At 47.9% G+C, this 18,824-nt stretch overlaps 1 protein-coding gene across 1 annotated transcript; it reads left to right on the top strand.

Moving 5' to 3' along the window:
• The first annotated feature begins 7,157 nt into the window (after positions 1-7,157).
• Positions 7,158-13,238, top strand: LOC120707449. The gene is made up of 5 exons (XM_039992353.1): positions 7,158-7,413; positions 7,565-9,690; positions 10,787-10,847; positions 10,926-11,149; positions 12,678-13,238. Exons 2-5 carry the CDS (start codon positions 7,646-7,648, stop codon positions 12,730-12,732), a joined length of 2,385 nt encoding a protein of 794 aa, XP_039848287.1. The 5' UTR covers positions 7,158-7,413; positions 7,565-7,645; the 3' UTR covers positions 12,733-13,238.
• Positions 13,239-18,824: the final 5,586 nt, after the last annotated feature.

Raw genomic sequence — 18,824 nt, 5'->3', positions numbered from 1 at the left:
TTTACACCCATTCCTAAAAAGGTTTTGCAAATAGACTTCATTTAGTACAGAAATAAAGGGTGTGTTTAGATGAAACGCAAATTTTTTTTGCGACGGAATCTTCCTAATTTGAAGTACTAAATAAAGTCTATTAATAAAAATTTTTACACAGATGGGTTGTAAATCACGAGACGAATCTAATGATGCTAATTAATCCATAATTAATCAATAATTAGCAGATGTTTACTGTAGCATCACTGTTGCAAATCCTGGCTTATGTAGGCTTATTAGATTCGTGTCGAAACATTCGATGCAAAAAATTTTGTAAATAGACTTCATTTAGTACTCCATATATGTGTCGAAACATTCGATGTGATATTTTTTATTTACGGGGTTTATGGGGTGGGAACTTAACGGAGCCAAAAGCCGGGGTTGAAAATTCAAGATCAGATATTGGGGTGGGAAAACAGGGCCAAAAGCCGGGGTTGAAAATTCGAGATCAGATATTTTTTTAAAAAAAGAAAATTCGAGACAGAAAGCTGCGCTCGTGCACGCGCCTTTGGTCCGAACAGATCTCAGGTACAGGAATCTCCATCGTCCTGCTACGAGTACAAGGAAGCGGGAAGGAATGCACGGCTCCAAAATTCAACAACTCGTAACAGGGACGGCGAGAGCACGCCCACCGGCCAAACGCCCTGGAACACCAAAAAGGGCGGACACGCTCCCTTTTTTCCTTTCTTTCTGATTTGTTGATTTTTCAAAATGGCAAAAGGGTTTCTAGCTAACTTGGTTAGATGACTCCAATAGCACTCTTTAGATCCTAATTTTGATTTTCGCCTCTCGTTGGTCAGTGAAACCAGAGTTATACCAAGAAGCCTAAGTCGCTTCCTCGGCCTTGTTTAGTTCACAAATTTTTTTGAATTTTGGTATTGTAACACTTTCGTTGTTATTTGGTAATTAATGTCTAGTTATAAACTAATTAGACTTAGAAGATTCGTCTCATTATTTATAGTTAAACTGTGTAATGAGTTATTTTTCAGCTGCAATTAATGTTCTATGCATATGTTCGAAGATTTGATGTGATGAATACTATAAAATTTTTTTGAAACTAAACATGGCCTGCCGGGGCGGTCGAGTTTTTTTTTTACTGGCCAGGTGGAGTTTTTCGATGGGTTCGGTAGCGAACGCCCTGAAACACAAAAAAGGGCAGACACTGCATCGAATTAATTTTGCGTACGATGCCCTGAACGGAGCAGATAATCCAACCTTTCACCACTTCAGGATGCGGTGCGCAGCACACTAGCTGGCTTTGCTTGCCGGTGCCGGGACAAGCAAAAGATTCAACAAAGCAGAGGCTGGATTGTAACACCTGCCTCTCGCGGACGGTCCGCTCGGGGCCGGCGGACGGTCCGCCAAGGCAACGCCCAGATATTTATCTGGACGGATGTGGGACCCACTTGTCATTCTTCTCTTCCTCCTCACTTCGTTCAGAGCCGAGCGGAGCTCGAGCGCTCGTGCCGTCGTCGCCCCCTTCCGTCGATCTCCCTTCTCTGGCCACCAAACCTCGATTCCTCGCGCGAGAACGTTCCTCGGCACCTCTTCCACCTTCCCAAACCCCCAGTCCGGCTTCTTACGGCCGGAATCATCCCCCGCCACCGCCGGTCACCATGGGAAGTGCTTGAAGTTTTGCTCCACCGTCGATCCGCCTCTCCGGTCGTCCTCCACTCGAACCGACCGCGGGAATGGATTCGTGGTGAGTTCCTCGTGCTCCCCGGTCTTTTTCCCCTTCCGTGGTGTGTCGCCGGCGCCGGTGAACGGCCGCCGCCGTCGCCGCCGCATTTGCTGCCGCCTGTGGCGCGGGTCAAAAGTTATGCATCGCGGACGGTCCGCCTGGGAGGTGCGGACAGTCCGCCGGTCAGATTAGATTTCGTCCAGAGATGATGTTGTCTCTGGTGGTTTAGCAGAACTGAACTGCGGATGGTCCGCTATAGGGGAGCAGACGGTCCGCGTTGAAACTTGGAATTGTCCAGAGACGATGTTGCCTCTGGTGGGGTTCGCAGGATTGAATTGCGGACGGTCCGCTATTGGAGAGCGGACAGTCCGCCGTAGAGTCTAGGATTTTGTCAGAGACGTTGCCCTCTCCGGTGGATTGGATACGTGAACTGCGGACGGTCCGCCAGGGGTGAGCGGACAGTTCGCCGTATAGGTTGAAGTTTGTCCAGAGAGGTCATTGGTTCTGGTGGGTCGGTAAAATGGTATGGCGGACGGTACGCCACTTGGGCGCGGACAGTCCGCAGGGCATTCCAGTTGAAGTAAAATAGTCACATCATTGAGCTGCACTCATTTTTTTCATTTGCATACGTGTAGCATCCGCAGCTGAGGGCGCCGTATTTGAGGTGATTGCGGCACCGCAGGAGCAGCCGGCGCAAGCCCAGGAGGAGATGTGTGAGCACCCGGCCCAAGGCCCGTCTGACCCCAGCTCTGTGCAGCAGCCCGAAGGCAAGCCCCGGTGCACATTCTATTAATTTAAATTATGACACTTATATATGTATTTATTACTTATGCATTATGTTTAGTAGTTGTTTGAAACCCTAGTTGCATGAACCCTAGGTGTCCTTGAGTTGTACTAGTATGCATAGGACGATAGAAATACTATGCTAGATAGGGTTCGGTAGAAGTCGAGTAATTCTTGGTTACTCGCGAGATTTAGGATAGTTTTATATTTCTAGATATGAGTTACTAATTTATGGATGAAAGTCTGGGAATGAAAGAAAGAGTAGAATCTGAGACCGAGCGGGAAAAGTGTAGTTCCGCCTGTGTCGGTTAAGGACCGAGCCGTTGTTGGCCCTGCTGATCATGTTTGAACTGTACTAACCGCATGCCGGGAGCAGGAGGTAGTCGAAACCGGTAAGGCTAGTACTGCCTCGTTTCGAAAGTACAGAACTTCATCACCACCCCGTAGGGCGAGTCGAGTAGTTGCGGAGAAACGGGATGCATATGTTTACTTTTGGTGGTCTCTCGTTGAGCTCAGCTACTATATGAAGGTGGGGTGGTTCTGTAATTCGAGGCGGGGAGGGGAAGGGTTGGTGCGTGTGGTCCGACGGGGCTAATGTGTGCCGTGTTGGTTAGGTCCACCTTGCAAGGTTAAATCGAATCGATTCGCCGTCAGTCGCTCTCGGATATGAGCACCTTGGTTACTGTGTCGCAGCATAGTGTTGTGATGGAATGATGGTTGTACCTATATTGATGAACATATGAATTATTATTTATTGCTCCACTTGTTTGCTCTAGATTTGGTTATGTAAATATTAGACTATGTTATATATATATATATATATATATATATATATATATATATATATATATATATATATATATATATATATATATATATATATATATATATATAACGGGCTAAAATAAGAAAAGTGAGGAATTTCTTTAGTAGCAGTTTTCTGCGAGATAACCACCAGCCAAAAGCTTTGCATGTCTAGATATGTGGGCTAAGTTATACCCACTGGTCGGGTAAGTCTGGCTGAGTATTAGTATAGTCAGGGTTTGTTGCCACCATTATTTCAGGACACGCAGACGTAGACTTCTGTCCCTGCTGCGTCAAGTTCATCCGTCGGGACGCAGAGGGATGAGAGGTTGTGGAGCCAGACATTTAGTTAGGGACCCTCCGAGGTTACTCTTTTGGTAGTTGTATGCCCTTTTCTCTATTCGAACTCTAATTTCGGTATTGTAAAGTTTACAAACTATGGATGTATTCAAATGGGGTTTGTAAAACTTAAGGTGGAAGTGTATGTATATTTTGTTGTATTTTCAAATATGTGTCGTGCTTGTACCATCTGCGCCCACCTTCGCGTGGGACTATCGGTGATGTTTCAATCGGGACGTGGGTTGAGAAAGAATGGCCAAATTAAGCCGTTAAGCTAATGAGCCCGATGTGTTCAAATGACGGCTATTACGCTTAATTAGAGTTTTAATTTAACGGTTCCGTCACATGCATTTACAACATCAACTTTTTCTTTTTTTTTTTGTTCGTTCCCCAGTCGGTTGATCGCTTGCGCCTCGCGTTTTTTGTTCCATTCTCTCGTGTCAATTCTCGCTGACCCCGACCCGCTGAAAGCCAAGCGCCGGCAGCATCGATCGAGACGGCGCAGCGGGAGAGCATCGGTGCTGGTGGCGACGGAGGGAAGATGCTTTTGTCAAGGTTAAGCGGCAGGGATCTTGGTGGCCGCAGAAAAAAATCGCTGTTCCACAAGGCAAAAGGACTGAAAAATACTAAACAGCGTACGGCCTCTCTTAAGGAAACGGTTCATCGATCGTAGTAATTAGTACTGTCAAGTGTCAAAGGTTTCACATTACAAACTCTTAGGCCTCAAGCCGTCGAGCGTTCTTGGCTTCTTGCATTGCATGCTCCATAAATTCTTTTAGGACCTCCGTCTACGGACTGCCGTAACATAAGTAACTTGGGATGAAGGAAACACTGAAACATTGTTTGTTCAGACAGGCACATGCCCAGAAACGCTTTTCGTTAGGGCCTTTTAGTTCGTGAATTTTTTCTGAATTTTGGTACTGTAGCACTTTCGTTATTATTTAGTAACTAATGTTCAATTATGAACTAATTATGTTTAAAAAATTTGTCTTGTCGTTTACAGTTAAACTATGTAATGAGTTATTTTTTCAACTACATTTAATGTTCCATACATATATTTAAAGATTCGGTGTGATGGGCAATTGCGGCGCCAGGGGTATGCCCCTGTATGGCTAGGCATACCCAAGATTTGGGAGAAAATACTAATATATATTCATAGATATATACTACTCCTTCCGTCCTATAAAGAGTGTAGTTTTAGAAAATTTCAGACACATTACTCAATCAATGAAATGACTTTGTTACCCTTAATTACTTCTACCAATTGTGATTGAAAACCGTGTTATTTATTTGGTTTTCCGGATCCTCAATGAATGCATACACATTGAAACTAGAAAATTAATATGTACTAAATATTTGATTGGCTCTATACGTTTTTCTATGCAATGCTTTCTTAGTATTTGGTATTGCGCTTTAATTAGATGGATCTTATGACAAGCTAAAACTACATTACTTGTGGGACAACATTTGAAAGCCAAAAACCACACTTATTTTGGGACAGAGAGAGTATCATATACAACTTATGGTCCCAGTTCAACAAAGCTCAGCAAGAAAGCCCAAAATGCAAAAGAATCGCTCTCTCTATCTCTTTGCTTGCGGCTCGCCCCCGTCCCATGGCTTCACGTCTGCCCCAGTGCGCCTCCGACCCTCGGCTCTCGGCCCTTGGCCCTCTGCCTGTCCCCAGACTGGCGTCCGACAGTTCGGCTCCCTCCTCCCGACCTCCCCATCTCGGCAACGGCATCGGCAACGGCAACTCCGGCAGTGGCAGACCCAAGGCGCCTCGCCGCCCCAGCACCACCAGCACGAAGGAGGCCGCCTATTATAGATTTGTTATGGCTGTTATAACTTAATCATTCATTATATTGCGTATTAGCTTCGATTTTTTTATATTTGGCATATCCGGCCGTAAATTCCTGGCTCCGCCACTAGTGATGGGTACTGTAGATTTTTTTTTTGAAAACTAAACAGACCCTAACTGACTCGCTGCCAAGTACAATAATCAGTGTTCTAGGAGTAAGGGCGTGGAACTTGAAAAAAAAGAAGGAAAGAAAGAAAATGAACCCTACTCACGCACCACCACTATCCTCCCGTTGTCATCCTTTTCCAGCATCCTGCACGAAAAACTGTGGTACAGCTGCGAAAGGTCATGGTACTCAATGTTCATGTCGAACGGCTCACATGCGAGCTCCACTCGCGTGCATATGGCGGCCCTGCACAGCACATGCTGCGCCCCCACTCCGTCCCGTGAGAGCCGTGGCACAGGACGGTGTGGTCCACTGAAACATGTTGCCTCCTATAGCGGCTTTAAATGTGCAACGCCGTAGGTCGCAATAGTAGTCATTTTGGCTGGAAAGTTAAAGTTCTTTAAAAAAGATAATAAGATGCTAAAGATTTAAGTTACATTTTGGAAGATCGATTTCCAGTACTTTTTTTCATTGACAATTGAAATGTACTCCCTCCGTTCCAAATTATAAGACATTCCAACAATCTTGGAGAACCAAAATTTTTTATATTTGATGAAATTATATAATAAAATAATAATATTTATTATATAAACTAAGTACCCCTTTCCCAGACCCCGCACAGTGTGGGAAGCATACGGCACTGTGTACGCCTTTTTTTATATAAACTAAGTACCGTTAGATTTTTTATTAGTTATATTTTCATAGTATATCAATTTGATATCATAAATCTTTATATTTCTCTCTGTAATCTTTTCAAACTTAAGATTGATTTGACTCTCCAAGATTCTTGGGATTTCTTATAATTTGGAACGGAGGGAGTAATTAAACAGTGGACGGGGGCGCCGGAATCTGACTCGGATTCGGCTGTTTTATCAGCATCCCTTTTGTTTTCCTGAACATGGGTGCCTGGCGCGTACCATTTCTCCGGTAAACGGCATCATACGTACAGCTACGAATCCACTGTATAAATACCTAAAAAGGAGAGAATCCACTGTACAAATCAGTACAATGTGAGCGCTATTATGCCTCCTCCAACGCCCAACCAACACATGCAAGGAGGGCAAAGGCCCCGAGTCCCTTTCAGTTGCCGCACCCGTATTCCCTCCTCCTCCAAGCAACCCTCTATTTAATCCCGATCCCGTTGCGACGTTTACGCTAATCATGGGGGAAATCGCAATCGTTACCGAACTGGTAAAGGCCGTACCACGCTAACAGAGACCACTGCATGATCATGTTCGTACCATGGGAACCTGATTATAAAAAATAATAACAAATAAACTATGAGATTCTTATTATTTTCTTCTCGTTGCTTAAGCCAGAGAGAGAGGTTGTGAGAAGGAACCGAAGCCGCCGGGGCCAGGGCTCCGCCAGCTGTGCGCCCGTGGCCCACCGCGGGCGCTCGCCTCCAGGTGGGCCCGCGGATTTGACCCCTCGCGTCAGCGGCGCGGCCCGGATCGTTCCAATAGGCAGACCACATCCCCACGTAACTCCGCGCCGCACGGGGGCGGGGCCCTGCGGGAATCCAGATATAGCGAAAAGGTCCCTGGGGAGCCCGCGGCTATATAGAAGCTTTCTTTCACTTGGCTCCCTCGTCGTCGTCCCCGTTACAATTACAAACGCGCACGCTGCCGCCGCTCCTCGACAGAGTGCCTCTGCTCCTTGCCTCTTCCTCCTCCTCCTCTCTCTCTCTCTCTCTCTCTCTCTCTCTCTCATGGCGGACTCCTCGAGCTGTGGAGCGAAACCCTAATGGAGAGCGGGCGGCGCCGCCACGCCCACGCGCCGTAGCCTCACCGCAGCGAGCTCCGTCGGAAGGTAACCGCCGTGCTGCATCCCCCGCCCCTCTCCCCCGCGTACAAAACCGACAGATCTTACTCCATTCCCCACCTCCTCGGGAGAGGGGGAGGCCCTCTGATCTGTTCCTCCGCCGCCCTAACCCACTGCAAATTTCGCGCGGCTCGTGCAGGACGACGCCGGCGCTTAGCGATCCGGGTGGGATTGCGGGAAAAAGTGGGAGGAGTCTCCCCTCGGCGGGGAGGCGCCCGCCATGGGGAGCGATCTGAAGGAGTTGAAGTACAGGAGGAGGATTGGAGTGGAGGAGCGCGCGCAATGCAGCGACCCGAGGGGCGGCGCGGACTGGGCCGCGCTGCAGCAGGACCCCGTGGAGCTGCTGCGCAAGCTGGACGAGCTGAGGGACCAGATCACGCGCTCCTGCCATGTCGTCGGCCAGCCGCGGGATCACCGCAGGTTCAGCCGCCGCGCGGTCTCGGTGCTCCCCGAGCACCTTGAGCCACCACCTCTGCCGGGGTACCACCGCTCCCGCTATGGTGGCCGGTATGGGCTCGGCTTGCCACCGCCCAGCCCACACACCCCGCTGCGCCCTGAACATGGGGAGAGGTATGTGAGACAGTCTAGTGCGCACTACCGCCAGTACCCTGGGAAGCAGTGGGAGAACGGTGGGATAGGGCCTGGGAGCTATCATCACTATGGGTGTGCCTGTCCGCACTGTCTGCACGGGCAGAGGCCTGTGCCGCAAGAGGAGAACATCCCGATGGCGAGATACTTTGCTGGGCAGCATGAATCCTACCGGTTCGAGAGGTCACCATCCGTTTCGTCTGATTATGATCGAAGATCTGTGGCATCCTCACTTTACTCTCATCGGTCGGTGTCGAAGAGGAGGGCAGAGTTCTTCAGGAAGAAGGCAGAACATATCTGTCGTCCAGTGGATGGTGCTGCACCTTTCGCAGTATGCAGTTCATGTTATAAGCTACTGCAGATGCCTATGGAAAAGTGCATAGGGAGGAAGAGGAATCAGTTTCAATGTGGGTCTTGTTGTCAGATAATTAGTTTGAAGCTTGATGAAGGAAAAGGAATTCCCTTGGTACCATCATCATCCTTATATGTGCCTGAAATGGAGCAGAGCTCAACTGATCAGATGATGCAAGATTCCACCTATCAGCGCCACAAAGATTTCAATTATGCGTTCTACAATTCAAATGAGCATAGCAGCATGCAATTCGACATGGATTTCGCTGATGATAACTCACTTTCTTCTACCACTAGTCATGGCAGGACCGACAAAGAGTATGGGTCAAACAGGAGCATCCAGTCAAAAGCAGAGGGTCTCTCGTTCTCTCCAAGAATGTCTCTGGAAATTGGGAGCCCAAAGGATATATTGTGTGAAAGAGATACAGGCTGTGAGGCAGAGCCTTTAGTACATGGTCCAGTTACCCCACGATCTCCAGTTTTGGAGGACAAACTTGTTGACCCATTGTGCACCCAAGAAAAAGGTAATGATGAGGTGAACCAAGGGATTGCTTACATATCAAACCTAACTTGCAAAGGACAATATGATGTTAATCATGAATATGATGAAAGTGTTATTACAAGAAGCAAACATAATGGCAATGAAGATGATAAAGTTGCCACTGAAGATGAGAGCTCATGCAGCAGTTATGAACAGAAGAGCAAGGAAGATAACTCTTGCAACCTTGAAGATGGTAGCAAAACACACAAAGAGAATAGTGCAAAAGATGACACTAGTAGTCTTGAAGATGAAAGTGAAAAGTATGAGTGTACAAACATTAAAGATGACATCAGCCCTGGAGGTGAGAACATGAATAATAAATGTGAGCTGAAGACCAAAGGAGATGAAAAATGTGTTCCTGGAGCTGAAAACATTAGCAACAACTGTGAAGAAAACAAAAAAGACAGTTTTACCGAAGCTGGAAGCACAAGTGAGAGACATGAGGAGCTGAAAATGGAAGAAGATCATGTGAAATTGCAGCAGCAGCCATTTACTGAAGATGCCAATTCACCAGCAGAGAGTGGGTCATCAGTTAATGGGCGCACAAATTCTGGGTTTTCTCGTGGTTCATCAGAGGCTGGGTTAGATGAAGATCAGTCCTCAACTGGAAAGAGTGGGGACTCATCATTTTTTGCTGGTTTATTGAAGAAAGGTTTCGAGGACCTTTCTTTATTAAATAAGTCAATGGATAGTGCTAAGGTTTCAATTAATGGTCATCCAATCTCTAAAAGAGCCCTTAAGAAGGCAGAGAAGAAAGCAGGTCCTGTCGACCCTGGTTCATACTGGTAAGTGTTTGCTATAGTAGACTAACAGTTTGCAATATTTGTTTTTGTTTGCGTTGCTTGGACTAGTTTATTTTGTTCTGGAGTGACGTGGATTCACAATTAGGGGAAGCAAAAACTTTCACCATCTATTTAGCCAGAAGAAAATCTGATTTGTTTACAGAAAATTATGATGAAGGACATCTGAAAGGAGTTATTATGGACATTTAGTTCTAGAAGACTAGCAGCTCCTTCCAAAACTCTTTCCCAAGTTTACAGCACATATTTTGTTTCAAGTCCTTAGTGTGGATGTGCCTGATCTTGGTGTTGCTTTCTACACGTATTTCATATTTAATCTGTAGACATGCAGGCTTTTTACCCTCCTGCTTTTTGCTAGAGGCCCATATTACTGGTGAAAGCTTCATTCCTGGTTATGTTGCTGGTGCCCCCCACCACCCAAAACTAAATGCCTGTAGATCAATGCAATACATCATAAAACCTGCATATTGATCCCCTTCCCCCTACTATGGATTATGTTAAGAACTTACTAAGTGTTGCATTAGCATATCACTGCTTCTTGTCACCAAGCATGCAAATGTTTGCTTGGATGCAGTGTCTACTCTTCTTATTGTCTTAGCCGTTACCTCCTGCAACATAATTATCTTTTTTAGCAAGCTGAAATTAAATTTGCTAAGCATCAAATACAGTTGCAATAATCGTGTTGTATTTTCAATATATTCTGTGCAGTTATGTAAGTAGCTGTTGAGATATCGTATTTTGTCAGCATTCCGAGCTTTTTACCTTTAGCCTGATCAACTGTGACACAGTTCACATTAACAGCAGAATGGATGTTTACCCGCAACTGTTGAATTTGCATTTGTAGCTTGGCTAGAGAATTGTTTTGGCAATGACAATGAAAACACATTGATTGTATTATTGTATATTGATTGTATTATTGTATATAATCTCTAGCTTGTGTTACCTAGCTAATTATTTATTGTGTGGGGTGTTCTATTGAACCCACACGACAGATGCTGTTGTATGATTAACTTCTGTTGGTGCTTTTGGAATTTCTTTTGTTTGAGAGAATGCTGACATCTCTCTTCTGATCATAATTTAGGTATGACTACCATGCTGGTTTTTGGGGTGTCATGGGCAGAGAATGCATTGGCATTATCCCTGTAAGATGAGTTCTTTCTATATATGGCTGCTCTACTGCTTCTAGATAAAAATTGTACTCACTTTTTTTTTATTTGCAGCCGTTTATTAAAGAATTCAATTATCCGATGGCCAGAAATTGTGCTGGTGGGAATACTGGTGTTTTTGTCAATGGCAGAGAACTTTGTCAGAGAGATTTAGATTTGCTTGTAGGAAGAGGACTGCCACGGACATCTGGGAAGTCATATTCTATTGAGATATCTGGAAATATAACTGATGAAGCAACTGGGAAAAAACTGCGTAGTCTTGGAAAACTTGCTCCCACGTAAGTTTCTTTACATGTTTTAATTCTGTGCTAGTGTGGAAAAGTTAATTTTTTGTGGTTGAACATTTATAGCTCCATTTGTTCAACATTCATTTTTTTGCCTGCTGCAATTTTCTTGGATACGAGGACAGCCCATTTCCATTATATGAAACAAGAATACAGATATCCTTTGGTTCAGGGAACCAACAGAAGAAAATAATGGTAGACAGACAGGTGTACTCCCCCCTAGGCTACTACCTTACTTCAACCTAACAGCCTAAGAAAGGTTTTAAAGGTTCTGGCCTATAGAGCAGGCATGATACAGATGCTTGTTGCATGTTATTATATACGTGAAACTTCTTTATATTTTTTAAAGAATAACTAGGAGCTTCATGCGGTCTTGCTTCTAAGGTCCTTAATTTCATCTACCACCAGAATTGATGTAGTGGCTTATGTGAGAAGAAACATCTGATGGGTCCCAGAAAACAACAGAACTTACATTGCTATGAGTTTCTCTTTTTTTAGAACATAATCCTTTTGATCTTGTAACATTCCCATTTCCTCAGATTTATGATTTATTAGAATGGCTAGTGTCGATTTCTTGCCTGTTTGAGTCCAGGCCATGAGGCACAACCGCACAAGAATGTCCTGAAACCAATTGATCATACAGACTCAACATGATGGAAAGTCTCACATATTTGGACATGGATTTCGTTATTAGTCTTGGCGAAACCAACATACTCAAGATTGCCTTCCACTTAGAATGCCTCTTAAATTATGATGCACTCTAACCTATATCTGCCAGATAGATCTCCTTACGAATTATGATAACTTGATTAGCTTCCAATCTTACCCTTCCCTGCACACAAGCTTCCATATTCAATGCTCCATTTCACCTAGAACATACATTTCACCTGTCCTCCAAGTCTTCAACCCCAACCAAAAGAATTAACTTTCAAGTTTTATTTCTAGCTAGCACATGAATTCTTTGTAGGTTAGAATTGTTGGATCGTAAAGGGCCTGCTGATCCAAAAGCCAGCCATTAGATGTGGTCTCCCCCAATTTTAAGCCATATCTGCCAAAACCGTTGTGGGGTTTCCTGTCATAAAACAAAATAATCATTGTTGGCTATTCCAACCAGTCACCAAGCCCAGCCTCACAAGTGATGATTGAATCCACTGTAGATGTGCCATGGCATCTGCCTTGCCAACTATGGAGAGTGATCTGTTCTTCGAAACTGATATCTTGATATCTAATATCTATTTTCCTGTAAAAGCATATGTACACCATAACTCAAGATCCTTAGATCAGTTTGTGCCAACTATGGAGAGTGATCTGTTCTTCGAAACTGATATCTTGATATCGAATATCTATTTTCCTGTAAAAGCATATGTACACCATAACTCAAGATCCTTAGATCAGTTTGTGCCAACAATTTTCTGAGGCCCTTGGTTCTATCTATTTAACATTTGGCACATGCATGTATTTATTTGTCAGGCTGCTTCCAATATGGTCATACACTTACAGTTATCTGCTTTCTATTGAATAGGATCGAGAAGTTGAAGCGTGGTTTTGGCATGCACGTCCCTGAAGAGTTTAGATAGATGGCTCTTATCTCAGGGAGTCAGGGTCTTGGTTTTGCTAATAATGCACTGTTCAAAGCTGACCATGGGAGGACAAATCTGTGACTTCTGCGGGTTATGATATTAAATCTCAGATTTCTCCAAGCTGGTTGGAGTGGAGCTCTACAAGTAGTACTTAAATCCTTGGTGCACAGAAAATGGTGCTGATCAAGAAGCAGGAATCAAATGGTTTAGTGGTTTTAACTACCAACATTCTCCCTCGTGCTAATTCCATTTCTTTAATGGAAGCTAAGTTTACTAGTTACTCGCGTAAATCAATCAGGCAGCTCTAACTTCACTGCTCTCTGCCTGTACATGCTATTCCTCATGTGTTATTATTGTCAGTACATTGCCCCATCACAGGCGCATAAGTATTTTAGATGTATGAGCAATTATCGGCTTGTAATGTATTGGTAGAGAGCTATTCTTCCCCTACCATATGTGTATATATTTGCTCTTGATTCTTGAGATTCCTCTTGCCGATGTGATGGAAACTCCCCTCAGCTTATTCTGTACAGTTTGTGCTAATGTCCAGCTGCAATTCTGATGCCTACTCTAGCTTTCCAGACCACGTCCATGGCTGCAGCTGCACAGGCACAAGTGTACACCAGATCCTATTGTATATTAACTCGCTTCACATGATTGTGCCCCTTGCAGCTATGCATGAAGCTGCTGGATCTTCAAAATTCCTGGAAACTGTACTCGGGAGCTGATGGGCCAGTTTACTGAGAAGCCCATGTTTCCTTCACCTGTGGACTCGACAACAATACGAATCATGCAAGTACACTGGTTTCCGGTGATGAGCGATGTTGAGTGCCAGACCAGAATTGACGTTGTGGTTTGGATGCCGTGGGGAACAGCCTATTGTTACTTTTACTGATTGAGCCGGAATTGGATCCATCTTGCTACCTCTCCAGATAAGCCTTTGTCCCTCTTGTGCCTCCTGCTACCTCTCCAGATAAGCCTTTGTCCCTCTTGTGCCTCCACTAAGATCGCTGTCATTATATTCCAGTGAAGCAACTAACGTCGCTGGAGGGAGAATTTTTGCAGGAGTACTCTGCTTCGTCGCCGCTCCATTGCAGATGAGCAATCTCATTCTCACCTAGTAGCACATCGACAAGTCGCGGCGAAGTGCGGTTCAACTGATGGAGCGAGTGACCTCTGTGTTTAAAGAACGTTATCGGCCGGGAACATGGAATCGCCGTTTTTTTTTCCCCACGGCTGCATGCAGGTAGTGCGGGCAGATTCGAAATCGCTCGCTTTGCCACCTCCGGTTCGGGCAGGGTCAAGTCCGGTGGAAATACGCGCCCCATTGTCGCTTGGCAGGGATTCTTCTTGTCACCGTCTGCTCATCTTTTGTCCGAATAGCTTTCAATCCACGAACAAAATTGTCCACGCATGAATCAGCAGTGGGAGGTTGCATTGTCGCACTCAGGACTTATCTCATTAATTTCCTCCTAAATGGTCCTCTTCCATCCCCACCAAACTGAACAAGCTTTACAGAGTGAACACGTGATAAAATTTTAATGGAAGGTGCCTAGGTGAGCTCTGAGCTGCGCTAAGATGAGACATACAGACAATGCCTGTGTATCTCAAGAGAAATGTGATACATACTGTAGGTTATATTTGGGGGGGGGGGGGCACTTCAAGGGTCTGACACCCTTTGGATTGTGACCAGTGAATCCGCCCCTGCCAAAATATTTCCAGCTTTTTAAGAAGAAAGTGCTTCTGTGTCAAGCTCTTTTGACGTTCGAATCTACAATTCTACATAGTTCCAGAAGCGCAAGTAACACACTGGATGTCATCGGTCTAATACATCCAAATAAAAGGTATAATTGGTTTGCTTCCAAAATGTGCTATACCAAAATGTGGACAAGCACATAAATTTTGGCACCCGTTTGGTTGACGAAAGAAAAAAATAGGACACCAAACCAAATGCTATTCTAAACCTGTCAAGATTTTGGCAAAAAAAATTTGATATACTCAGATTTTGGCATGCCAATATTTTAGTATGCAACTAAGCAGGCCTAGGGTTCATAGAGTTCATGGTGGACCGAAAGATTACTTCACCCCACTTGCTGAGCTGCTCTTGTAATGATCAACCAAATTTGGCAGCTGATTTCAATGTTGGAAACAGAGGTAGTTAATTTCAAGACCAACAAGGCAACAAAAGCTCAGTTGCAGTTAAAAGACTATTGTACAGTAGAGCTACCGGCAGGCGGACGCCTAACTGGGACCATGACTCCACGAGACTTACTGATAACACAACGCGTAAGGTACCACTAGGTTGGTTCGGGCTTCTTCGTTCACCGTACAAATATAGACTGACTGAGGCTAATGTTGAGACGTACACCACAATAGTGTGCACCTGTTTCCTTCGATAGAAGAACCAAGATACAGTGGCCTAGAAGTCTTCTTCAACCTTTGTCGGCGTACCGACCCGGGGTCCGGATCCCAACTAGTAAATGCTGCATGTTTCCTCGTCCCAGATGTTGATGCAAGAGGCAACACAGTAACGCACGGGTTTATCCTGATTCCGGCCACAGGCCCGTACGTCCAGCAAAGGGTTGTGCGAGGGCACTGTATTATCTTGCACCCGGAGTGCTTGTAGTAGGGGGTACAAGCGATGCGAGAGAGAGAGGGAAGCTCCCAAGTCACTGCTAGAAGAGGGGTTGAGCGTGGCGAATAGCGATGTCGGAGCTCGGAGCGAGTGCGTGTGCTCTGAGTGTGGTGTAATGCCTAGAGAGCCGATAGACCCCTTTAAGGGATGCCTGCCTCCTCCTTTTATAGACACAAGGAGGGACGAGTACATGCACAGGGGATCGCGGAGGTTGTCGTTTCTCCCCGAGTTGCGGGGATACAATGGTCGAACATTGTAGGAAGTACACTGTGGGGCATGGCGTCGGGCGTGGCGGTCGTCCTGGATATCGTCCTTGGTCTTGCGGAGATCGCACCGGCGTCCTGCCAGCCCCAGCAGGCGGCGTGGTCGTCGCTGTAGGGTGTACTGTCCTCCAGACGTGGCGTGATGGCGTTTTGTGGGCCCTGCAGGTCAGGATCTCGCGTGCACCGATGGTGGCGGGGCACGCTGCGGTCCCGGCCCCCTGGACGAAGTGCTGGCGTGCACAAAGGAGGTCCGAGGGTTGCGTGGAGGTCCCGAACGGCCGGAGTTGGCAGAATAGTAACGGGAGCAGTGTCGAACGCGTCTCGTCCCGCGTCGCAGGTCTCACAGTGCTGCCACAACGTCCGGGATGGTGGAGCAGTGACCGGAGTTGGCGGATGGGATTCCGGTCACAGCCACTGTGGGGAATGGCGGCCTGACGCCGTCTGTCCTGAGCACTGTAGAGGAGTGGTTGGCATTCAATGCCTCCGTACGGCGGGCGGTTGAGCGACAAGGCCGTTTGTCCCTTATGCCGAGGGGTGGCCTCGAGCGAGGCAGAGATGAGTTACCTGCTCGAGGGAGGTTCGCTGCCCTCGAGCGAAGCGGAGATGATTTGACCGTTCGAGGGTAGATTCGCTACCCTCGAACGAGGCGGAGATGAGGGGCGCAGTTCGAGGGTCCCGATGGGAGCCCTCGAGCGAAGCGGAGATCGTCCCGCGGGCCCGAGTGGGGTGCGAATGGGCCGCATGTTGGGCTTCTTTTGAGTCCTTTCCTTTCTTCCAGATTGGAAGGAGGCTGTGGGCCTTCGTGGGCCCGGTTGCCTGACATGTGTTCGCGTTTGTCTGCGTGATCTTAGTACCCTGATTAGGGTCCCCCTAATCACGGTACCCGACAGTAGCCCCCGAGGCATTGGTTGAGTCAAGGGAATCGGCCAAAGGGTATTTCGGCGTTTTCCCCCCTTGATGTGATCGGTCGGTGCTGCGCACCCGCCAGATGAACCTGGATGCCAATCCAGCGAATGCGACAACTCATTGGTCGGGGTAGTGCGCCTGCGAGGTAAGTTCTTCGAGGCGCGTGCCTTTTTTGGTTTGTTCTGGGGACGAGACGTGTCCGTGCGCTGAGGGGGCTAGGGCGACGATGGCGCCTGCTGCTCAGCAGCTGGCGCTTTCATCGTGCTGTCCCGCGCTCAGGGCCTTGGCCCGGCTTTCCCTGGTTGCCTTGCGTCACGCCGTTCGAGGGCGGTCGGCCTGAGCCGATGCTGTGCCGCTTAGCGTCCAAGGGCTCAGCTTCGCTTTATTTTGTTCGGTCGCGTCTCGGCGCGGTAACCGAGGGCGTCCTTTGCTCGTGGAGTGCCGCTCCATCACGGGCGGTCCAAGCCCTTGTCCTTTGACTGGCTTGAAGCTTGGCGACCGACGCAGTTATAAATATGGGTCGTGGGGTTCCCTTTCTTCTCCAACTTCCCTGCCTTTTCTTCCAGCATCGCCTAAGTCTTGTAATGTTTTCCTTTGCCTTTCGTGACCGGCCCCCAGATGGGGTGGCCGGGCCTTTTTAGGCTTTGGTGCTAGAAGAATGCTTGCGAGCGGCGGGGGAAGACCGGAGAGGGCGTGCGCACCATCCCTCAGCTTCAGTGAGATCAGCAGAAGAGCATTGGGCCCGTGGGGTCATGCTCCTGCGATGTCCCCTAGCCTGAAGAGGGATGGAGATGCCTAACCATGGCATTAGTGCCAGGTTTGGTGGCTGTTCTTCGCATCGTCCCCCCCGGCAACAAGGTTGCTCGCGGGGAGACGGTGCGGAGGGTGCTGTCTGCCAGCTCGACCCCCCGCATAGTCTTCGGTGGAGGAGATGCTAGAAGAAAGCTTACGAGGAGAGCATCCCGCTGGACCCGTGAGGTCTGGGGGCTGTTCCTCGCATCCCTAGCAGCCTGGCCGTTGCGCCAGCCAGGGGCTCGGTGCCTTTCTTCATCGCTCGCTCCTCCCCAAGACAGGGAAAATTGCCACGCAGGTGGCAATGTGTTTGTATTTTTCGACGGCTTCGCGCCGGTAACCCTTTGTAATCTTTATTTGCATCGAGCAATAAAGTCTCTTTCTCCTTCTCGAGGAGGATGATCAAGGGTATAGGGGTATACAGAGGGTTTCAGCCCTCGAATATGTGTGAAGTTTCCTCCGTAGGGGCGCGTCAGCGCACCCGCGGGTGTAGCCCCCGAGGCCTTGGAGGAGTGTTTGCACTCGTCCAAGGGTTATGTGCGTCGCCCCGCTGGATTGCTTCACTGGGGTGGCCGCCCAGCGTCTTTTTCAGCCGGCATCGGCACTCTTTCAGCCGCCCTCGGCATTATTAGTGCTGGTACAGCGACCCGGCGCTCAGCTTAACCATCAGGCGGGCGCTCGTTAATAGTAGGGGATTTGGTTGGACACGCGGAACTTCACAATCGATAGTTATCCACTTATTCGAGGGTGCGGCCTAAGCCGTGGTGTGCGAGGAGCCCCCGAGCCCAGGCCTGCATGAAGGCGTTCAGGGGTGCCCTCGACTTTGATTACGACCCTCGTCGCCCTTTCGCAGGGAGGAGGGATGAAGCGCACCATGCTACCCATGCCCGGGCCGCGAGCTATGGCTGCTTCGGTGAGCTATTAGCAGGTAGTTCAAGCGGACGTCCGTGCCCCGTTCGATGAGGGTCGGCTCGTGGTCCATGGACACGTCACATAAAGCGCTTGCGAAGGTTCGCTAGGCGTGGCTCGGACCCGTTCGATAGGGTTCGAGGACTCGATGCTCTCCCTCAATGGGATCCCCCTACTAGGTACCCTCGACTGGCCTTGAACACTGCGTAGGATGTCTCGAACTCCGCGTTCGAGGGTAGCTTGTACGACACATCCATGTAGTCCCTGACTCTGGCGATCTGGGGCGCCTGTCGAACCCTCGACGGGCCAGGCTTCGAACCCCTGATCAGTAAGGCCTCGGAATGCGATTCCTTCGAGGGTAAAGAGCCCCTGGGAGGAATATTCCGTCACGATTCGAGAATGGCGCGGAGTCGCGAGTCACGCGCGTGGGTCTTCCGCTGATTGTGGGTGACGTGGCCCGATTCGTGCGGTGCGGGCGTGCCTTTTCAGGCGGCAGCCTCGGGCAGACGAAGCGGCGTGGGCGGCGGCTGACGGATGGGACAATGCAACAGTCGCGCCGCGCCCGCCGGTTACCATGCCGCAGT

Source organism: Panicum virgatum, chromosome 5K, assembly GCF_016808335.1.
Source record: "Panicum virgatum strain AP13 chromosome 5K, P.virgatum_v5, whole genome shotgun sequence".
NCBI lineage: Eukaryota > Viridiplantae > Streptophyta > Magnoliopsida > Poales > Poaceae > Panicum > Panicum virgatum.
Note: the sequence above shows the minus strand (reverse complement) of the source record. Positions and strands in the feature narration are given on the sequence as shown.